Source organism: Dysidea avara, chromosome 8 (genome assembly GCF_963678975.1).
Source record: "Dysidea avara chromosome 8, odDysAvar1.4, whole genome shotgun sequence".
Lineage (NCBI taxonomy): Eukaryota > Metazoa > Porifera > Demospongiae > Dictyoceratida > Dysideidae > Dysidea > Dysidea avara.
Genome location: NC_089279.1, coordinates 5,808,938 through 5,832,672, shown reverse-complemented (window position 1 = coordinate 5,832,672; position 23,735 = coordinate 5,808,938). Strand labels below are relative to the sequence as shown.

The following is a 23,735-nucleotide window of genomic DNA, read 5'->3' as shown; positions in this document are numbered from 1 at the left end:
TAGGCAAGGGCAGTACATCCAGCCGGGGAGAAAAAAAATAACCATATGCGTATTATGCCTTTTCTCAGTGTCTTCTAGCCTTACCATCACCTAGCTACAATGGGCTGTCTTTACAAGCATTTCTAGCTGAGTAAACTTAGAACACAACATAATAATCTGCTTACTACTGAGCTATAACTATGTAGATTTATTCATCAGCACACACATGCATTTTATCCTTGCCATGCCCATGCATTTCCCACTATATAGTCCTACACTGATGTACCTAAATCTTATGTACATGATCTCACTTTGTCTGCAGAACTTCACATGAATGGTACTGTGTATGTATGCTACTTTATAGCTATCAGAAACATGCAGATGGTCTCATACTCAATTATAAATGTGGATAACTGCATGACAATTTACAACACAATTAGGTAAATAAGCGAGGAGAGCAATTACAATGTGCATGGTAGCTAGAAGGTTCTAACTGAATTATACATAATATTATACTGCTTGTGCAAAGCTAATAACTTGAAAATGAACTTTGTAAGTGTCATCAGTTGTGCAACATGCCATGCATGACTCCTCACTGTATTTGCATTTTGATATACTATGTACACTCTTCTTTTGAGGATCCAATTTCTTGTTTACGTACTTTTCTTGATTATACATATACTGTAAATAGTACCATGCACCACTCACATTCATCACTCTGGACCTACAGCAAAAATTAATGTGGATGTTAAAGAGTACATTCAGATAAGAGTAGCTAAACACATTGTCTTCCCATCCACAAGCATGACAGTAAGTAGTGAGTAGCTATACAACACACTTATAACAATTAAACAATGCTAGATAATATATACATTCATTACTGAATTATTCATTAGAACTCATAAACTCACCATAAAATCTTTGCCATGTTGTGTTTTCCTACTTCATCTCATTAGGCAATGTGCATGCCTCATTCAATAGCAAAGATTCAGCAAACTGCAGTTTAAAAAAAAAAAATTGCACAATTAATTGCTATGCACATCAGTCTTAGAGTATAGCATGTCTAATATTGCTATAAGTTACAGCCAGGTAGGTTTACATTAATTTGCAAACTGAAACATTACTTTCTCTACAGTTATTATATCTCTTTCCTACCTCCCTCAATGTTATTGTATCAGCATTCTCCAGGTCTTCCTCTGTTTGAGCAATCATTACAATGTACTTCTTGAGCTCATCTGAATCAGATTGTAATTGTCTGCTTAACACTCCTTTAGTGCCACCAGGCATAAATATCCATTTTTAAGTAACAAATTAAAGGTAAACAATAGATTATATGTAGCAACAATAAAATAAAATATTTAATGAAATAATATGCATATATATATATGCCCTGAAAAAATTGGTTTGATTTGCCAATTATTTAATATGGTTGCTATGTTTTAACCAATCAGAATGCAGTATTTTAATGTGTATTTATATGGATAATTATATCAAAATCTTATATGCTTATATTTAGCTACAATGCTACCTCTACTGCAGACTTAGTGTTTATATCACCATGCATTCCAGTTATATTCATTGAAAAATCGTGAATACCAATATGTTGGCACAATTCTAAAGCCTAACAGAAATCAATGTCTTTTTTCCATAATGCTTTAGAAGATCAAACTTCAAATTTCAGTTTCTGAGTAAGGCAAGGAGCATGCTGCTCTTGTTTTATGTTGAAAGGATAATTGGGTACCTTTAAACCCAAACACATTTTTACAAAGTTCATATATACAAGTATAGAGAAGCCCCTATAGTAGAGTTTTTTGGGTAATATAGCTCTATAATTATAGTCTTTAATTATTGTACTAATCTTTGACTATCTTCAGGTGTATTTGTAAACACATAGGTGTGGGTATTGTTCTAATTGTAGGGAAACATAGGCTCTTGGGCAGACCGTTTATAGGCAAAACAGACCACTGTATATAATATTATTAATCAATAACTGAAAGTACACAATAACAACTAACTCTTACAACTACAGTACACAATATTAATATTACAGGTATATATGCATAAATTACATTATATTACATCATGTCACATCATTACATTACATCATTAACTCTACATAGCATTATGTAATAATGGCTCTACATATAGCATTATGTAATAATGGCCTAGTTTTTGAATTTAGTGTTAGATGAATATTGGTCAATCAATTTCTTAAAATCATCAACTGATGCTGCACATGCTACTTCTTGGGGTAAATTATTCCATGGTTCAGTGCACAGGTCACGACATACATACAAGTACAAATTAAATAATTGCTGGTTTTTGTTTGAACTGATCAATATAATTCGAGTCAATCACATTTTGCATGGGGTAGATCATTCCAGATTTTAATTGCTGAAGGGAAAAAGGAGTACATATAAGAATCAATCCTTGTCATTGGTTGCATAAATCTCATATTATGACCTCTGGTACTATATGTACATTGGATATGGGTGTCAGAAATGGATTTGCTGGGATATCAACAAGGTGGTTAATTTGCATCATGCATGCAGTAAAGCAAATTATATCTTAATCGCAGTAAAGCTAAATACATCTCAGCTCAGTCTAGAGAATAGAATAGCTAAATATGATTGCTCTATTAGAATATCTCGGTCTTCACTGAACAGAAACTGCTAAGCGAGACTAGCGCCTCCCCCTCCCTCTTTCCCGCGAAAAGAAATGAAAGCAGAGTTCCATCCGGCGTAGTCAATAGGTACGGCAGTGCAAAAACCTTCTGCTTGATGTTATACGCATACCAGGTTAGCTATACTCAGATGGTACGATTTTCCGTACCATACGCGTATGGCTGTACCGTACGCGTATACGCATATGGTATGTACCATACGCGTATGGTACAAAATACGCATATGGTATAGAACAGCTATACACTACAAAGGAAACAAGTATGGTGACAAACTGAATCAACTCAGTCTAAGCAGAATCTAAAGGAATTTTGTGCAGTGTGTGAGGAGCAAACATTCAGATACCTCAAGGAGGCTATATTGTGTGAACATCAATGATTCATTAACAGAGTAGTGGACTATTGTCAGATATCTCAGCTTGAGTACTGAGTTGAATTCTGGATGGGATCTATTTTACAGAATGGAATGCTTTCTGCATCAACTTGCAACTTGGCTAGCTGCTATCATTGCTGAAATTGCATTTTATCAGTGGAACCTCCAGAAAAATGGAATAGGATAATTATAAAAGTGATTGTTTAGGTAATCATGACTTTATTCAGTCTAATAAACAGAATATATGGTTGATTGAGTGAGGTATCACTTTCAGAATGTTCAGACGACCAGTGATGAGATGCATGGATTCATCGAATTTTTGTTGTGGTTGGAGACATTAAATATCCAAAAGCAAACTGACTGTATAATATTAATTCACTTTCTTTATATTTTCTCAATTTTGAGCCTGTATACAAATAATTGAATTTTCCTTGTCAATAGAAATCCTAGAATAAGATGGGAGAGAAACTTATCTTTGTTTACCTATACTGTACAACCAAGAGTTCGTAATACTGATTTGTATGGGGGAGAGTGTCTAACTCTCAGTATGGCCTGTACAAACACCCTGCGTAAAGTTCACTTTTCATCAAATCAACACCTTTACTGGGGGATAGAAAACTGTTGATTAGTGTTGCTGAAGAAGGTAAAGCCTTTGTTCTGAAATAAGGCCGAGGTGTTACTTTAAGCAGGGTGTTTGGTGAATGCATTCAAGTTAGACACTCTCCACCTTATTATGAACTCTTGATACAACTTCAAAGGAAAATGAAGAAAACATACAGATGAATCAATAAAATCACTACAGTAAGGTGAATTACAGACTAGTGAGATCTTGGTTAATTAATGACAGTGGTTGGAGATTAAGTGTGGTAGCTTCTTGTTCTTGAATATGTTGCAAAGTGAAAGTACAAATCAAAATGGGATATCAATTTCATTATGAAAAATTTGTATACATAAATAATCTAGCATTACTATTTCATTTGTCCTCCACTTAAACATGCTACAACAGTACTAGTGTCAGTACATTGGCAGTGAGTCTACCTTGAAATCTCAACTCTAGAGTAGATCCAACACAGGACAGCCCGCACTGTAACAAATACATGTGATCCCATTGTAATTTCATGGACCAGCTGGACTGGGAATCACTTGAAAATAGACGAACAAATTTAACCCGTTTTGTTTGAAGTGAAGCTTATGAAATGTTACACTTAAGAAATCCTAGGATTCTTAGGTGGTATGTAATTAATGTGAGTGTTCCATTTCAGGTCTGACTAGATACATTGAAATTACACACACATCCTGGTCCAAATCACGTTTGCCTGGTGGCTACGGGCATGGTTTCACATGCGGCTTATAATAGAGATTTGGCTGATCTTGGAGTTTTGGCATTTAGCCTGATTCAAGGCTAGCAGTCAGACACATCCTTGAATTGTGCAACGGATAAAATCAGCTCACTATTGAATACGGCATTAGTCCACTGCACCAGCTGTTAATATATAAATAACTCCATGCATACACTTCAGTGATGTTTGCAGAATATAACCTCCTTGCGGTCTGCCAAAATATTTGCTCCTCACACACTGCACAAAATTCTTCAAGTTTAATTCAGCTGGCTCTTTCCTGTTACCAGTATCTTCCTGCTTGCTTTATTTACACTGACTTATGACTTGAAAGACCGGCCCAGACTGGTTTCTAAAGTCTAAATAAGAAAAACAGCTCACATAAAGTTTCCTTCCGTATGGATGAACATCACTGATACAGCTCATCCCACAATAATACTTCGTTACTAATAACAACCAACAAAAACCCACAATCGATCCGTTAATTCTTTTTATCTTATGTTTAACCACCCACTGGAGATGCCACTGCTAACTTATAAGGGAAGTTTCAGCAATGGTAAGTTGCAAGCTTCAATTTGAGAAAGCGTTCCGTTCCGTGGTTTAGTCCATCATTCCGTTCCGTTCCGTAGAATAGTCCCCACCTTTTCTCACTAGGGTTCAGCTCAACTTGTTCGTGGTCTGACCCACACAGCTGCCAGCTGCAAGGATCTGGCCTACAAAAGCATAGATATATAATCCCAGGAACTTGAGCTACTATGGCGTGGGGGATTCCTGTCTAAAATTACGACGGTAAAAACTTAGTAATATATCCGTTTACAATGACTTATACACGAACTTACTCGGCAATTCGCTGGGAGAATAGTGTGATGCATTCAGCGCCTTCATGTCCATTCCGAGGCATACATTCAGCAACAACTCGCAGCCGATTCGCCTCCACTTGTTACGCACAGAGACTAGTTATATCACCAACCCACCGCTTCAGGAAGAACCATTAAGATGGTAGCCTCGACTTTGTCACTATCCCCGGTTCTTATTCAATAGTATTGGTTCTTATTGTCACGTAATCTCGTTATGTACAGACTTGCTCAACCACAAAATTACGTAATACAGGAAACTGGGTTGTCACGTGATCACTGCACAAAGTTCTGCGTAACAATGACAGATCGAGTGACCTTTATTTACAGTGGAGTGGATATCTCGCTAGTCTGCTAGTATAACAGGTGACCTCAAGCTACCCCCTATATCTTGGCTTCTGCTTCATGGAAGGTATTATAAGTAGTCAGTATAGTGTTCTGGTTATTTTAATAGTTGTGTATGCCAAGTAGTACTTTCATTACATGGACTCTACTGAGTAGTGAGTGAGCCTTGAGCTAATAGTGTATGGCATTGTTATCAGGTGGTTACAAATCAACCAAGCTTACCAACCAATGCCATGCATTCATAAACTGTAACATTACTGGTTATCTGCACATGGGACAATGTTGGGATTTGAACTTTGATTAGTACAAATGCCTGCTTTGTGCTGTTGCTTATACCATATAGGTGAAGCAACATAGCCAACCCGGCTGGTTAGAACATTGGCTTGGTTCCAGGTTCAATGCCCCCTCCTCCAACTGTAAGTTGCAGTTTCCTGAGCAAGAGACCTACCTAAGTATGACTGTATAACTGGGACTTGGGGAAGCTAGTGTCACTTAGTGGTGTCGGGGTTATGAGTTCCACGGGCATTTACCGGTTGCTTGCGAAATGTAAAAACAAAATCACGTGCACATTTCACTTGAAGATTTTTAATTTTCTGATGAAAATTTGTGTTCTGCCTATCATATATAACAATCAGTATAATTATACATCACGTTTTGCTGGCAAACTGTTAACTACAATCCTTGCCATATAGTTCAAGATATTCGTATCATGGGTCACGTGTTTGATCATGTATCTGTTCTTACTACATTTTTGCAATCAACCTGAAAGTTGGTAGAAACGTGATCAGTATCCCAGATGATTGAATTTCACGGCTTGCGTTGTACTCTTCTTGATGCTTTCCACGAGCTCTATACAATGCTCTTCACTTTGTCATTTAATAGCACTGTTGCACAGAATGTTTAGAAATTATGACTGGTATTCATTTGATACCTGGCATTTGTTTAGTAGAAAAATTACTTGTATCTTCCCTATTGTGTTGTGCCTTATACCAATTGTTTTATTTTGCAGAGCATTAAAACAAGATGTCACAGAATTCACCAGTTTGAACAATCCCGATGTAAGTGTGTATTAGTTGTTTAATATAGACCATGTCCAGTCTTTGGACATGGTTTTATAAAAAAAATGAAAGTGTTGATCGTACACGATATGGCCATCCTAAAGTATTGCAAGAACACTTAGTAATAGTCTTAACTTATCGAACGTTCCCTTCACTATGAGTATTTAATATTTTCCCAGCATATAATGTTGTAGATTTTGCTTTCAAATTAATGGTGACCACATCCTCAGTAGCAGGTGGCTAGTTTCCAGCCCCTAGTATGTGGGGGGGGGGGGGGCTTAAATTAAGCTCCTTACTAAAGTCACCTCTATATAAATTGTAATCATGGCTATTTGTTATGTGTAATCTTATTTAATTTTTGGTAATGTAAAACTACTACTACTACCTAGGAACATGCGTTTACTGCTTAATTTGGTGCAGTCATAAATGGAACTACCGGTTATAACTTTGGTTGTGAATTGTCACATCATGTACGTTTGGTGTGCTTTAATGTACATTGACATGGCTGTAAATGGGTGATATTTGCATGATTTATCTGTTCACAACCTATAACAAAGTCCAATTCATAATTTGTAGTGAGATTATATAATAGAAACCAAGAGTATTGAACGGGTGTGTTACCAGTCATAAATGATTGCGTGAAATAACATGGATATTTCAATAATTGTTCGTTTATAGTGCCATGATAAGTTGCTGTATTTAGCCCAATTCAGCCAGTGAAAACGTGATAGCATTAAAGGGAAATGGCTAATGTTAAAGTTCTGGCATTGCCTAGTGGATCCCTGAAGGCGTGGCAACACTCTCATTTGTGCAGCCATTGTTTTAGCGAGCTGGGGGCAATAACTGTTGAATACTTGGTTGAATAATGCAGAAAACTGGCGAACAAAGGCCTTTTGCCATGTACACATTTCAAATTACCATTTCACACAAATGAACAATTACTGAAATATCCGTGTTATTTTATGCGATCATTAATCACGGGCTAATACACCGTTCGACACTCTTGGTTTCTATTATATACTGGCAAATAATATATTAAACATCCATTGCTCATTGCAAGGAGTATTTCGGGTTACCTTAGACTGGGATTATGGTGTTTATCATTAGTTTCCAACAACTCAACATGTTGACTGGAGGGTCTGGTTCACAAAATCACCATATTGTGTGATTCTTAGTTTAGAGAAGCAACTACTTTCACAAGTAGCGAATGTTCTTCTTCATATTACTGTAGGTGCTAGTGGCACAGAGATACTTGTCACTGCTTGAAGGTTCTTAGTTTACTAATTTGTTAAGATGCCTTACTGTAGTTATACTGATAGTAAAGTGTCAGTAAACTTAAGTATATGGAACATAATTATTTTACTAAGTTTTAAACTCTCAGTAAAACATCAGTAATGCGGGTTTACTGAAAAACTACTAAAATAACAAACAATTAACTGTTCCATATACTGGGGATATACCACTGTAGTAAACTAAGATACTTCAAGCAGTGTGTATTGTTGGGGTGACATGTAAAGTCCTCAAGATACCACTGAGGTAAGTCTATTGTCACAAAGTTTTAGTGATGTATGTATATTATACCATATAGACAATCAAATCATCAATCAAATATCATCACTTGTTCTACCCAATGCAGCCAAGTAAATTTTGAGTGAGAATTTTAGCAGGAAAATGTCAATCTACATACATCATCCTTAGGCCACACAAAGTTAATTATATGTTTCTGGTCCAGCTCAGATGCAAAAATTGACCAGGTGACCAGGCTTTTTTTTTTTTTTTTTTTTTTTTTAATTTTTTTTTTTTTTACAAATGATTAATGCATACATAGCTACCAACTGCACTGTAATGTTTAGTATTAATGATGTAAAAAGTTTAAATTTCAGGAATCACAAAAGAAGGTACAAGCTGATAAACTCTATGAAAAAATAAACTGAGCATATAGCAGCAAACACGCCCATTTACAATCGATCGATCGCGTCATGCTAAGGAAGCATCTTGGAAAGCCTAACCAGAAAAAAATGCTGTGAACCACAAATAACGTACAGAGCTATCTTCTTAACTGTTTTATAGCCTTTCTATCGAATTATTTTACACAAACTTCTTAGAGAAAGCCTCGAGGATGCCCTGCATTTTTGTTCGCGTAAGAGAGAGGGCAACGCCCCCCTCTTTCCTCGAAGGAGACGCTATCTCTGGAAGCTTATGAGGCCTTCACCGTTGTTTTTAAAGGTGGTAAATATCTATAAAACAGAAAGGGAAAACCGCTTAAGAAGAGTCGCCTAGGTACAGACACGTTTTTACAAAAAACAAATTCAGTAAACAGGCGCGCGCACAGCCGGCTGGGCGCGCGACTGGTTTAAAAATGACCCGCACGGGGACCAGAAACATATAATTGACTTTGTGTGGCCTTACTAGCCTGTACTGAATGAACTGAGGCAAAATAAAGCCCAAATATATGCTTTCAGAGTGATCTGAAATGTTTCTGAGAAGTTAGTAAATCTTAAATTTGCGTTGACTAAATGATTCACTGTTAGGCATTATTTAGGCCTAAAATGGGCTTATGCCAACCATCACAGCTGCAATATGTACATCGTTGAATTACCTCTATTATCTAATGCCTTACTCTACAGTTCTAGAAGTGTCAATTTGTGGGTTTGTGATGGCTTCCTTTGCTGATTTGATTGTCTTCTGTGATCCTTACCAGAAGCTTTGTGCCTTTGGCAGCTTTGTGCCTTTAACACCTCTTTTCATTCCATACAGGTATCTACTGTTCGAAGAAGCTACTGCATGCTGTCTGCACTGAAGGTTATGGGAAGACAATTAGTTTATATATAAAGTGTGTGTACATTCTAATTGCTTACTGTTTGTCACTTTAGACAATGAGTTGTGGATATTGTTACTTGTTCACACCTGTTGCATGTAGTGGGTCCACTATGCTGTAATGATTTTTAACTTGCTGAATCTCAATAAGCAAACTTATCACCTCAAAAATTTCCTGTTGCACTCTATGGCAACGTAAAATCATTGGATCAGAGTTTTACCTTCAACCGTTCCTGTAAATATTTAGATTTTATCCATTAATATGCTACATCCAAATCATGAGCAAAGTCAGCATAGCTCGGCAATATAAGTGCATAACTGTTGGAAGAAAATTGATTTTAAGACTTTGGTCTGTCAGGCTATACTGTAGTACGAAGCAACCAGGCAAGTTAAAGACTGGTGGATGCTCATCCTGGATTATGGACCAGCAGATCTTGGTCTGTGAGGGGAGAATTGGTAGGTGGAGTAAGCTTGACACAAGATGAGCATGGAAAGACACTATTAAATCTAGTAGATTTTCTGTGAAAAAGAAAAGACGTGAGAGGTATAGAAAAGCAAGACTTGCAGCACAATTATTTAAGTGGCGAGATATGTAATTTCATCAAATGTACTATCCGCACATTCACCAGATGTGTAACCTTAACACTTGGGGCATAAAACTTCTGACTACATACACAACATAATTCATACACAACTGTACTTATTCTGTCTATGTTACAGTTATGGAACTACACACTAGTCAAAAAATTTACCTAGGCTCAAACAAAACCAGGCCACGGCCCATATTGAATAGCATTGCAGTCAGTTATAGATCCGTGGTTCATATTGTTTCAGTATATAGAGAGACATTAGCAATTACAATACCAACATGAGGGTTAATATTCTTGCTGTCGTAAATATTATACTGATGTGCATTGTTCAACATTTGAGTGCGTGTTGCAAACTAAAATCCCACGTCTATATATTATAGATTCCACAAATACCTATGTAAAGAACAAGTAAAGAACAACATTGGTGCTGTAGATGCCTACAATCAAATTGTCAGTTACACAAATTTACAACTTTACAAATTGATTGCTGCCTTAAGCTTGACCCTATCTGGACATCTGCAGCATCACCAAAGGTTCTTCACTGTAAAACGGGCAGTGCTGAATGAGCACACCTGCATTCACATAGACTTCTCACCTCCTGGAATATAAATGCTAATGATAAATACAAAAAAACAATAGTGATTACTAGTGTACATAATACAAGCAGTACTGAGGAGTCCTCAGAGAAGTTGGGTCCTCAGTGGGGACCAACTTTTCTTGGAAAATATACCTCACAATATGTATTGGTACCTCCAAATCAATTGCCAGCATCCAGACTTGCATGGCCAGACCACTTACTCTCCATCACAATGCTTCACATGATGCCTAGCATTTAGTGCCTACTCTGAAAGACTGGTTAGCACAGGCCTGATGAATGCTGATTTTCACACTTCCAGCCACATAGTGACCTTTATAAAAACTAAACATTTTGCCTTCATGCAGAAGAAGCATACAAGCCTAACTGCTTGTATAGCCAGTAGTGATTGCTTCTTGGAAAAATTGTTTGTCTCCAGTTAGGTAATATAATAGTGCATTCATGGGGTAACCAATGAGCAGCCAGTCCAAGATGCTTTTAATCATAGACATTATGTGAAGTGATGATATAGAAGTGGTCTGACCATGCAAGATGAAACGCCGTGACTTGAACGTGTAAACACAGGGAAGTATATAAAATTCCAAGAATAGTTGGATTCCGCAGGTCCTTGGTCCCAGGGTTCAGCACATAATACACACCTCAGGTAGGGATAGTGCTGGTTTGTGATTAGTATCATCCATTTCTGCTTATGTTAGTATAACTGAAAGTAGTTACGTATAAAAATAACAATATTAATTTTATACCAAAGTATATCTCCATGTACTGTATGACCACAAATCAATGTATGATTTTCTGTAAAAATTTTAATGCATTACATTTTCTAAAGAGCCAGCACAGGCCCCTCATTTATTCTACAGTGTTATTGTTTTCTTCCTTTATTTATTTTAAAGCCTAGTTGGTGCCCACCCCACTTTAATTATCATTATACAGAGGTCGGTAACACTTTATAAGCCCTCTCAAAACTATTTTGTTAATTGCATAGTGTATCTGGAATTTTACCACATAAGCCACCTCAATAGTCACAATACAACACTAGCTAGCAGGGGTTGTTGTATTCAGATTGCGCTTTGTGTCAGCATTAAGTGATTTACTGTATTTTTTTTTGTTAAAACACTTATAATTAGTTTTCCAAAATGAAATCTATAAAATAGTGTTTCACTCGTAACATTGTAACACTAACTAGGTATACACTTTAAACAAGTGATCACACTTCACATTGTCCACTCATTTTAGTTTGTCCCAGAAAACAACTATTTGTATTTTAATGGTCCTTAAATTGTTTCCTTCCTCTTCTGATCATACTACTGACAATTTTTGTAAAAAAAGCACTGGATAGACAGTTGCTGGCACTGAAGTTACTTTTGTTAAATTGTCTACAACTACAAACCTATATAGGCAATGCAAATAACCATCACTTAAATCAAGCTCCCTACTAGGGACGCCCAATTCAGTTCCATGTAACTTAGAGTAGATGAGTATTCCTTGTTACGGAGCATGTGCAATTTAGAGCACAATCCTCTTAATATGCACAACACATACTCCATTATTTTGAGAGCAAGAAATTCTTTATCATTCTATGCTGGGAAGATTTTTAATGTTCATAGTGAAAATAAGTTTAACTGTTAACCATTACAAAGTGTCCAGAATATGCAGGTGTCCTTATTTTCAAGTATCCTGATTAACAAATTCCATGGTACATGTATACCACATTTTTCATATAAAAGCCACATGCAAATAAACTCTTGTCTTGATTATAAGCCAGGGAGTTTCCAGCACACTTTGAAAATAAATACTGGGGCCTGCCTGATTCATTTACAGGCTGTGTCAATACTGCTAGGAAGGAAATACAAGACCGGGCTTTTTATACAAAGAAATATGTACTGTACGGTAGTAATGACATTTAGAATAGTTGGATCATTCAACACCTACAACTTTTTTTACATTATTATGTTCATGACTGCATATAGTTTATAGTAAAATCACAAACAAAATAATACACACTTACATCAAACTGGTGAATTCTGTGACATCTTGTTTTAATACTCTGCAAAATAAAACAATCAGTATAAGGCACAACACAATAGGGAAGATACAAGTAATTTTTCTACTAAATAAATGCCAGGTATCAAATGAATACCAGTCATAATTTCTAAACATTCTGTGCAACAGTGCTATTAAATGACGAAGTGAAGAGCATTGTATAGAGCTCGTGGAAAGCATCAAGAAGAGTACAACGCAAGCCGTGAAATTCAATCATCTGGGATACTGATCACGTTTCTACCAACTTCCAGGTTGATTGCAAAAATGTAGTAAGAACAGATACATGATCAAACATGTGACCCATGATACGAATATCTTGAACTATATGGCAAGGATTGTAGTTAACAGTTTGCCAGCAAAACGTGATGTATAATTATACTGATTGTTATATATGATAGGAAGAACACAAATTTTCATCAGAAAATTTAAAATCTTCAAGTGAAATGTGCATGTGATTTTGTTTTTACATTTCGCAAGCAACCGGTAAATGCCCGTGGAACTCATAACCCCGACACCACTAAGTGATACTAGCTTCCCCAAGTCCCAGTTATACAGTCATACTTAGGTAGGTCTCTTGCTCAGGAAACTGCAACTTACAGTTGGAGGAGGGGGCATCGAACCTGGAACCAAGCCAATGTTCTAACCAGCCGGGTTGGCTATGTCCAGTGTTGGGCAAGTTACTTTTTAAAAGTAACTAGTTACATATTACATATTACTTGCAGCTGAACTATTTAGTTACAGTTACATATTACCCATAAAATAAAGTAACTGTAATAATATTACATATTATAATACTTTGTGTCCATAGCCTTAAGCTGTCACGTGTGAAACTACCACCTTATCACGTGACACGATTGCGTTGTTGGACAATGTGCAAGTCTTGATATAAGTAAGAAGCTGGTGAATAAGTCTCATTTAGTAGGCTTCATTACTTCGTTGTGGCTAGGCGTTACTCAATGGATTACTAACGAGATCAGTAACTTCGTTACTTTTAGTAATAATATTACATAATATTAGATTCGTTACAGAAACTATATTACTTAGGTAACGCGTTACATTTGCAAGTAAAGTAACTTGAGTTATATGACCTGTTTTTATAGCGTATTTCGTTATATTACTTTGTTACCACAAAAGTAATAATATTACGTAACGCGTTACTCCCAACACTGGCTATGTTGTTTCAACTATATGGTATAAGCAACAGCACAAAGCAGGCATTTGTACTAATCAAAGTTCAAATCCCAACATTGTCCCATGTGCAGATAACCAGTAATGTTACAGTTTATGAATGCATGGCATTGGTTGGTAAGCTTGGTTGATTTGTAACCACCTGATAACGGCAATGCCATACATTATTAGCTCAAGGCTCACTCACTACTCAGTAGAGTCCATGTAATGAAAGTACTACTTGGCATACACAATTATTAAACTACCAGAACACTATACTGACTACTTATAATACCTTCCATGAAGCAGAAGCCAAGATATAGGGGGTAGCTTGAGGTCACCTGTTATACTAGCAGACTAGTGAGATATCCACTCCTCTGTAAACAAATCTTTAAATAAAGGTCACTCGATCTGTCATTGTTACGCAGAACTTTGTGCGGTGATCACGTGACAATCCAGTTTCCTGTATTACATAATTTTGTGGTTGAGCAAGTCTGTACATAACGAGATTGGAAATAGACTGTACAGTCTATTTCCGGTTGGTTGACTAGAGAAACGAAGTGTTAAAAGTCACGTGCTTATTATTATTATTATTATCAAATTTACCACAATGGAAGGCATACACAAAAGGCAAAGCCTGTACAAGGTGTCAGCCACAAAAAAAGAACACTACAACTACAAAAATATACAACAAACAAATAATTACAAAACTGCACAACAATACAAAAACATCAATTAAAACACACATAATGGTATAATGAATGCCGGAAGGATTTTGGATTTGGATCATTGAGGATGGTTAATGGTACAGAATTCCACAGAAAGACAGTGTTAACAAAGAACGAGTAACGGCGAGAGTTGATGGTTGACTGTGGTGGGTTTATTGACAAGTGATGACTTCTAGTAGATGAAATTGAATTAAATTTACAGTGACAATTAAACTTGATGGATGTACGTTGGTGATAAATATTATGGAGGAAAGAAATAGAAAGGTACTGACGTCTTGATTCAAGGGTAGGGAGATTAAGCTGAGAGCAGCAATCACTTGAAGATACAGTCCATGAATTGGTCCGTGGACTCCAGCGACTGCCACAAATCCAACGTGCTGCCCTATTTTGCAAAGATTCAAGCAATTTAATATCTCCCTTGGTATGTGGAGACCACACAACAGCAGCATACTCCAGAGTTGGGCATACAACTGCTTTGTACGCCGCACACTTGGCCACACAGCTGCATCCAAACATTGAACGCCTTAAACAGTTTAAGGACTTGGTGGCCTTATTAATCGCATACCTGCAGTGCTTGGACCAACTCAATTTACCATCAACTAGCACACCAAGGTATTTGACAGGATTGTTCCACAAAATTGATTGACCATTAATATAATAAGTGAAATTAACAGGTTTCCGTTTGTTTGTGATGGCCAGTGCTTCACATTTCACAATATTTAATTTCAGCTGCCAACAATTCGTCCAGTTGGAAATTGCAGTCAAATCATCTTGAAGAGCAGAACATTCCTGTTGGGTATTAGCTGGGGCATAAAGCAATACATCATCAGCAAAAAGTTTAATTTTAGAGTTCTTTACGACAGAGTCTAGATCATTAACATACAACAAGAACAAGAGAGGGCCTAACACAGTTCCCTGGGGAACCCCAGAAGTAACATTGGCCCAATCAGAATACGCACCATTGATCACCACTCTTTGTTTTCTGTATGTGAGAAAAGATCTTAGCCATGACAGCACCTTTCCATTTATTCCCAAAGAACTCAGCTTTAGAAGAAGGCGTTCGTGCGGCACTGAATCAAAAGCATTGGAAAAATCCAGTAACAAGCAGTGAATAGTACTTCGTTGCTCCAGGCCCAGAGACCAATCGTCAACAGCTTCAGTCAAAAGTGTTACAGTAGATCTCTTGTTCCGAAAACCAGATTGTGAAGGACTGAGCAGATGGTGGTGTTCCAAGGCAGAAACTAAATGACGATGTATTATACGCTCAAAAACTTTCATTATCACTGAAGTAAGACTAATCGGTCGATAATTACAGGGATTATGTTTATCATTACGCTTGTGTATAGGAACAATGTTGCCAGAGACCCAGTCAAAAGGGAGAATGCCAGTTGATAATGATTTGTTAAACAGATTGCAGAGAGGAACACAAATATAATCAGCAGCAGTTTTTAATAGAAAAGGAGTAATGTTATCAGGACCACAGGCTTTGCTAATATTGAGTCGGCTCAGTTCAGTGTGGACTTCATCTGGTGTAATTTGGATTGAGTCAATAATGGTTGGATGCGGAGAGTCAGGAATTAACGAATCAAGATTTGAAGTATTTTCTTTAGTAAAAACGGAGCAAAAATATTGATTGAATAATGATGCTTTGTCAAGATCTTTTGTAACTGTATTACCAGAGTCATGAAGTGGAGGGATGGGGTTACGATAGCCTTTCACTGTATTAATCCACCTCCAGAATTGCTTAGGGTTAGAATGACTCTGTTGACAAACTAAATTAGAATGATTTATGGTGTCCTGACGACATTTCAAACGAACCAAGTTACTGATAGATTTGTACTTCTTTAGTGTGACTGAGCTACCTGAACGCTTGTATTCACGATAAAGTTGCTTCTTCTTATGAATTAATTTGATGGTAGACTCTGAGAACCAATGCTTTGTCTTTCGCTTATTCCATCGAACAGTAGGAACAACATAATTGACAGCTGAGAAAAACAAGTCTTTCCATTGTGACCAGGACAGCTCAATATCATCACTATCGTAGTCAATAATGCTTGAAAATAGCCAATGAGATCAGTAGCCTTCAGCTTAAACTAGCGCCGTCCGAAATTTCATTGGTTATTTCTATTCACGTGATATTTTTGCATTTGGCTTGCGTGGACAACCAACCTGAAATAGACTGTAAGAGACCTTGCGCGATACAGAAGTTTTCAAGTTACTTGCGAAAAGGTAAACACAAACGTGATCACGTGCGTATTTCACGTGAGGACTTAAAATGATTTTTGATGAACGTTTGTGTATTTCGCCTATCATTCAAAGATTATCATACAGTACACATCAAATTTTGCTGGCGAACTGAACTAGAATCCTTGCTAGTTCGAGATATTTGAATCACGGGTCACGTGTACGATCACGTTTCTGTTCTACGTTTTCGCAAGCGACTTGAAAACTTCTGTAACAAAACAAGTGAAAATCACGTGCACAAGATTTCGTCCAATCAAATCAATTCATTTTTGAAGTTCAAACAATAATTACCGGACGTGACGTCTTGTTGTCGCGCAAGGTCTCTTAGAACCGCTGTAATTTGAAGTTCAAAAGTAAATTGATTTGATTGGTCGAAATCCTATGCACGTGATTTCGCTTGTTTTTGTTGTCGCGCAAGAACTATTAGAAGCTGTGTAGTCTACTCCGCCTCCATTCTACTTCAAGCGCGCTGTATACAAAGACTTGGTCTGCAGTATCTCTAATATGACTTCATTACTGCGCAAGGTTGTCTCACGTAAGGATTCATCCGACGACCATTCGTCTCAGCTGACAGAATTGCATAGCGTATCCAGTACTGGTAAAGAACTCGGTGTGGGAGCATATGGGCGGGTCCTCGAAGTGTGCGTACATGGAACTACACGTGCTGCTGCTAAAGAAATTCACTCCATTTTAGTGGACGGTGTTACTCCTGCAGAAGGTACGATAACAAAGCAAAAGTTTCTTGATGAATGTCGCATTAGCAGTCGAATACGTCATCCTAACGTAGTGGAGGTGTTGGGTATTCACTATCCTGCCCCAAATAAACTACCATGGCTTGTAATGGAATTAATGGAAACCAGTTTAACTGATTTCTTGGAGAAATGTAAAAAAGATAAGATATCACTGCACACAAAGTTGTCTATCTTAATTGATATTTCTCAAGGACTGGAGTTCCTTCACGGTCAGAATATTGTCCACAGAGACCTCTCTTCCAATAATGTTCTTTTGACAGAATGCTGTGTGGCTAAAGTAGCTGATCTGGGAGTGGCTAAAATCATAGACTCCAGCAAAATGAGTAGCCACTCGCAGGCACCTGGCACCATTTATTTTATGCCTCCGGAGGCACTGAAAGATAAGCCATATTATGGCATTGCAGTAGATGTGTTCTCACTAGGTTGTGTTGCCTGTCACATTGTGTCCCATCGGTGGCCAGTGCCAAAAAATCAACTTACAGAAGTGCTAAGACGAGAGGATTACCTTCAGTTATTTTCTCAGTCATCATTGAGGCAGTTGACTGAATTATGTCTACAAGATGACCCAAAGAAACGGCCTAGAATTTCAGAAGTCTGTGGTAAACTCAAGGATCTCAAAAAGAAGCATCTTTTGCGGTTTAGTCTATCTCAAGTCACCAATACTGGTAAAGAAATTGGTAAAGGAACATATGGACGAGTCATTGAAGTATGCGTATATGGAACATTGTGTGCTGCCAAAGAAGTTCATGCCACTTTGGTGACGGGCATTACTCTTGCAGAATTTGAAGTCGTGAAACAATCATTTTTTACTGAGTGTATCAATGCTAGTAGAGTGCTTCATCCTAACGTGGTGCAGGTGTTGGGTATTCACTATCCTACTCCTGAGCCTAAGCTACCTTGGCTTGTAATGGAAAAAATGGAACTCAGTTTGACAAATTTTATGAACAGATATGAAAAGGATGGAATTCCACTTTACTTCAAGTTATCTATTCTGGCTGATATTTCTCAAGGACTGGAGTTCCTTCATGGTCAGGATATTATCCATGGACAGCTTTTCTCCAATAATGTTCTTCTGACGAAACATTGTGTAGCAAAAATTGCTGATCTTGGAGTAGCTAAAGCTATCCATCACAGTCGACCAAAAATTCACACCGAGACACCTGGAACTCTCCCTTTTATTCCTCCTGAAGCTATGTCTATAGAAACAAGATACAACAAACCAGTAGATGTGTTCTCACTAGGTTGTGTTGCCTGTCATGTCATGTCCCATCAGTGGCCACAGCTAAAGGATCTGCATGGTACTGGCACTGAAGTCCAAAGACGAGAAGAATACCTTAAGTCATGTGCTGAGCCATCTTTAAGGAAGGTGGTGGAGTCTTGCTTAAATAATAGCCCTGAAAAATGACCTAAAATATCCAGTATAAGCAAAGAATTGAATGCATTGAAAGACAAGAACAATGAAAACCTACCATTTGCTGCACAAAGCATATCTGGTTTTGTGGACTTAGTTAATTATGTCAAATCGGAAGGAGTAAATGTAACAAACTTTCATGAAGAGTTATTAGCTAAGGATAAGCTCTTAAAACAAAAGAAAGAGGAGATAAAACAATTACAAGCCAAGTTGATGGATGCCCCGTTGAGTAAACTTTCAACATGTGATGTAAGTAGTATGTTACCTTCAGTAAACAGTGCTTAGATTGTCCCTCCTATTTTACCATATTGCATTTGGGTTTCACTTCCATCATATATATTGAAATTTTGAGTAATACAGCACAGGTCGGGTCAACTAGGTTATCCAGATCATCTCAACAGGGTCCAACCTGGGTTTGAAAATCTTCGGGTCTAACTCAGATTGTGAAGTAATCATATAGTGTCTCACTTGGTAGTGATGACATATTGGCAGCCGATTTGGACGATTTAAGCAAAATCAGTAGACTTTAACTGTTCGCCATTGAGACACACCTTTTGCTTACTGCAGCAAACACATTACAATGCATCATGGAGTTACTTTTCTTTTTCCACTACTGCATATAGGTGTATATTCATGGGTAGTGTGTAATAGGTTCCTTGTGCGAACTATCATGTTAAGATCTATAGCAGAAACCGTCTATAATTCCATAGTGACTGGATTGATTGCAGAGGTGTTTCTTGTTTGTCGCACTGAGGGGTATATAAGTAATTATTAAAGCATGTGTATTTTAATTATGTAGCAATCTATAGCTAGAATGTGTATGCTATGTAGCCATTTGTAATTCTTAGTCTTCTACTACAAAGAGACAGTCACTTACCAGACCTCGAGCAGTATCAAGGTGTGACATAGGACCAATAGGAGATCCTCATGATGTTCGGTATGTGGTTGAAATGTACAGGAGAAATGTTGATTGCATGTATACATATACTATACTTTGGAAGGCGATACAAATTGAAATCTAGTTACGTAGTAGTGGAGTAACTTGTTATGCCACTCGACTAACAGTTTTCATGCTGTTATTACCTTAACTACAGCCTGCTTTTTAAAGTTGCATGGGTTTCCTATAGAGGCTTGGATGTGGAAGTCTTGGTGATAAGAATTAACTTAATGCAACATTGCAACTATCCATGAAATATTACGTTAAATATCAAATATTATCACATTATCTATAATAATAATTATTATCACATTAGACAGCAAAAAGAACTATCCATGAAATTGTGTTTCAATTTGAAATCCAAAAATCACAGTAGAGGAAAGTGCAACTACAGTGTGCAGCTACACATATGTGACCGGGCCTGCGATAATAGGGCATGTGGGCACATGATTTTTGCCTACTTTTTCACACTTTCATCGCTTGTAACATTTTGTACCATTATGCTATGGTATTGCAATTTTCAGCTCTTAGTCAGCATTTAATTGGCATCATGATGCAAGTTACAGAATGCAAAAAATACTATTCCAGCACTGAGATATCACCTGAAGAGTGATGGGATGTAGTTTGTGCCCACATGCCCTGTTTTCGCAGGCCCAGTCACATATGTAGATAACGATAATACAGAATTATTAGCTGGACCTAATACAAATTTATTATGTAAATATTAATATGACAGGTTTCTTTGTTTTTTTTTACCTTGAGAAAGGGTCAGTGTCAAACTGCATGAGTCTATGTACACCGTTCAGTTTATTGATTTTTTTTGCAAATATTGTTTGTGGTGCTTAGTTTTTATTTGTGGATATTGTTTATTTGTATGTTAATTTGTATGTAGGCATTTGCTGTCAGCCAACACTGATGTAAGTCTCAGATTATTGCCTCACAATTATTGTTTTGCAATTGTATACTTTTAATAGGGCACTGTATTTGAGGTTCAACAGGAGAAGCAACATATTAGCAACAGTATAGCAGACAAAAACACAACAGCTGAGAAAGCTAATCGGTAACCGGAAGCCATGATCATGCACCAACAGTAGAAAGCTATCATTATCAAAACCTTCATCCAACAAGTAAAAAACACTACATTTTTTCTGCAGTAGGTGTTTAGTAATTATAATTTGATTATGTTGGTATAATATTATGAATAAATTACAGATAGAAAAGAAACAATTCATCATACTTTATAGTGTATAAACTATTTGAATTTTCTTGCTGTAAGTTTCAATATATTATATAGAGAGATCAGATTAGTGCAGGTTTGAAAAACAGTTCTTATTTATCACCTCTAGCATGAATGGTGCAAGTGTTGGACAAAATTCTAGATGACTTATAGACATGGCTATTCATCAACTTTTCTCAGTGTGCACACTTCATGTCAACCAACCATTCTCGATCAACATTTTCTTTTCCACTGATGTGAAATCATTTATGTGTGTGATATGATCTGCGTGCATAACAGTTTGGAGGCTACGTATGTCCAAATTTCATGCAAACTAACTTGAAAACCATTTCAGTAAGGGAGTTTCCACCCAATTCCACAAACTGCAGCCAGTGTACACAACCTGGTTTTCAAGCCGGTTAACCACTGACACAGTATCATATTTCACTTTGCTCTTTCTGATAAACAACACATTATCAAAGACAATTTACTGCACTAAATAATATGGCTGTATTCTATTGAATGGCATAGCTAAATAAAAAGTTATGATGCATAAAGTTTGAAAAAGTATGTCAAATTTTGGGTTCCTATTTTTGCAGGCCAGGTCAAAACACAAATTGTGAACTCAAGTTCAATTGATCCAATAGCTGATTTAATGTCGATTCCACACAGTTTCTTATAAAATCATTCAATTGTAAACAGACCATGTACAAAGTCTAGTAAAATAGATTTATTACTGCAAATCAGGAAAATTTTGGCATAGAAAATATTCATGACATTGTATTAAAATTTCAATGCAACATATTTTTGTCACTGGTATAGCTAGTTGACAAAAAAATTTGAGGGAATAGCTATGTGTGTGTAAATGATTTGTATAGTAAAATTTGTCATTTTAATTATATACAGCCAGCAACAAAATTTTTGGCAACAAATTTTTCATGATTTACGGAGAGTATTTATGCCACATGCAGTGTATTATTAAAATACCTTTGTCATCTTTATCTATTACAAGTGTAATTGCATGCATTGGCTCTTTGAACTACTGTTTTTACTACCCACTACATTGCATTGACCATTGTAAGCATATCTGTGTATTTACCTAGCGCCTTCAAAATGGTAGAAAGGATACTAGATTGGATGTACATGTTACCATAATATCCATACACTCTCAATGAGGGTGTAGTGCAAGGTTTGGAAAAACTAGAGACACCATTTTACAAGCTCACATAGTACTGGGTAAGTAATGTGCAGAGGAGGTATGACACATTCACGTGAGCTCAGAAGATTTGTACACAACTGTAGGAGGGTTTCATTGAAAACTATAGGTGCAGATCGAATGCTTTTCTTATGCATAATGTAATGGCGTGGTGAACCCCGCTGAACTCCGGTGGCGATTGAAGATGTCATCATGTGACGAAGAGCTTACTGCATGAAATGGAAGACAAATGGAAGCATGTATATAATGTGTACAAAATTGATCATAATGTGCATGTACTATATAGTCTGTTCGAATTCACCTGAGCCCTCGCTTCTTGCTAATAGCTCTTGTTACATGGGCCAGCTGCCCAAACACTTAGTATAGTGCTGTGAAGCCATTTAAACACCAGAACTGTTAATCAAAAAAGTACTTTGATATGAGGTTCAGTACAAAACTTTGATATGAGACTCAGTTCCAGTACAAAACCATTGGGAGTGAACACATGTTCACCTCTTTAATATTGCTATTTGGCGGGAGCTCTGCTCAGGTGAATGCGTACCGACTATATTATGTAATGGCACACACGCACAATGTATGCACATAAGAAATTAGATCATGATACAACCAGTCACAATTATAATAGTAAATAAAATTTTGCACACTCCAGTCACCTGTACTGATAAGATGTGGTTCTAGTTTTAGTACTCAGTAGTGAACAATCTAAACACAAGTTCTTCAGATGAAGACAAAATTGCAAGCAATATAGCATGCATTCCATGCATGCAACAAGTATACCCACTTGTGGTTTGTAATACTTCTCAGTACACATCATAAATTAGTCAACAAAGTTTCTAAAAGGGTAGTAATCATTGATCATTATGCTTCTGCAAACATAGTATATATACTTATGTTGATGGATATTATACCATCATATTCGGTAAGCCATGATATCAGGAAGCTTACTTGTCATGTAGCTCATATTCAGAACTGAATCAACTGATCCTCAATTGGCTATGATGCATTGGACTTTAGCTTGTTCACAGTATCTTCCCTATAAGCTATTACTGTACATGGGATAAATTTCCTTTAAAAATTATGCAATTTAAGCCAGGTTTACAAAAGTGGGTGACATTTAAACCTACATGTCATATTTGAGGTTCCACAGGAGAAGTGCATGGCAACAATATAGCAGGCAATATAGCAGCCGAGAAAGGTAATAAGCATCAAGAAACCATCAACAGTAGCAAGCTATCTTCATCAAAACCTTCATCCAACAAGTCAACAGCTCTAGATCTTTTCCACTGTTAGTGTTTAGTAATTACAAGGTGAGGAATTTTGTTCATTTTGGAAGGACATTATGAATACAGATAAAGAAGCAATTCATTAGACTTTCATGTGTAAACTATATAAATTT

The 23,735-nt window shown here is 36.9% G+C and overlaps 1 protein-coding gene and 3 long non-coding RNA genes across 5 annotated transcripts; 2 read left to right on the top strand and 2 right to left on the bottom strand.

Moving 5' to 3' along the window:
* Window positions 1-302: 302 nt before the first annotated feature.
* Window positions 303-1,210, bottom strand: LOC136262798 (uncharacterized). The gene is made up of 3 exons (XR_010704341.1): window positions 1,135-1,210; window positions 891-975; window positions 303-703 (listed from the first exon to the last, which is right to left on the bottom strand). It is a non-coding gene; the product is annotated as an uncharacterized lncRNA (long non-coding RNA).
* A 4,332-nt stretch (window positions 1,211-5,542) lies between these two features.
* On the top strand, window positions 5,543-9,508 carry LOC136262797 (uncharacterized). 2 transcript variants are annotated; one of them, XR_010704339.1, is made up of 5 exons: window positions 5,543-5,635; window positions 6,578-6,626; window positions 7,858-8,162; window positions 8,215-8,277; window positions 9,384-9,508. It is a non-coding gene; the product is annotated as an uncharacterized lncRNA (long non-coding RNA). The 2 variants fall into 2 exon arrangements; XR_010704340.1 differs by lacking the exon at window positions 8,215-8,277.
* An 813-nt stretch (window positions 9,509-10,321) lies between these two features.
* On the bottom strand, window positions 10,322-14,257 carry LOC136262799 (uncharacterized). The gene is made up of 3 exons (XR_010704342.1): window positions 14,131-14,257; window positions 12,634-12,672; window positions 10,322-10,631 (listed from the first exon to the last, which is right to left on the bottom strand). It is a non-coding gene; the product is annotated as an uncharacterized lncRNA (long non-coding RNA).
* A 2,957-nt stretch (window positions 14,258-17,214) lies between these two features.
* LOC136262796 (uncharacterized) lies at window positions 17,215-21,189 on the top strand. Its single transcript, XM_066057201.1, has 4 exons — window positions 17,215-19,219; window positions 19,819-19,907; window positions 20,800-20,824; window positions 20,882-21,189. The coding sequence occupies exon 1, from the start codon at window positions 17,312-17,314 to the stop codon at window positions 18,962-18,964; it is 1,653 nt and encodes a 550-aa protein (XP_065913273.1). The 5' UTR covers window positions 17,215-17,311; the 3' UTR covers window positions 18,965-19,219; window positions 19,819-19,907; window positions 20,800-20,824; window positions 20,882-21,189.
* The last annotated feature ends 2,546 nt before the right edge of the window (window positions 21,190-23,735 follow it).

Bases quoted from the DNA above. Each gene is read 5' to 3' on its own strand.
- LOC136262796 (XM_066057201.1), top strand. From the start codon at position 17,312: ATGACTTCATTACTGCGCAAGGTTGTCTCACGTAAGGATTCATCCGAC.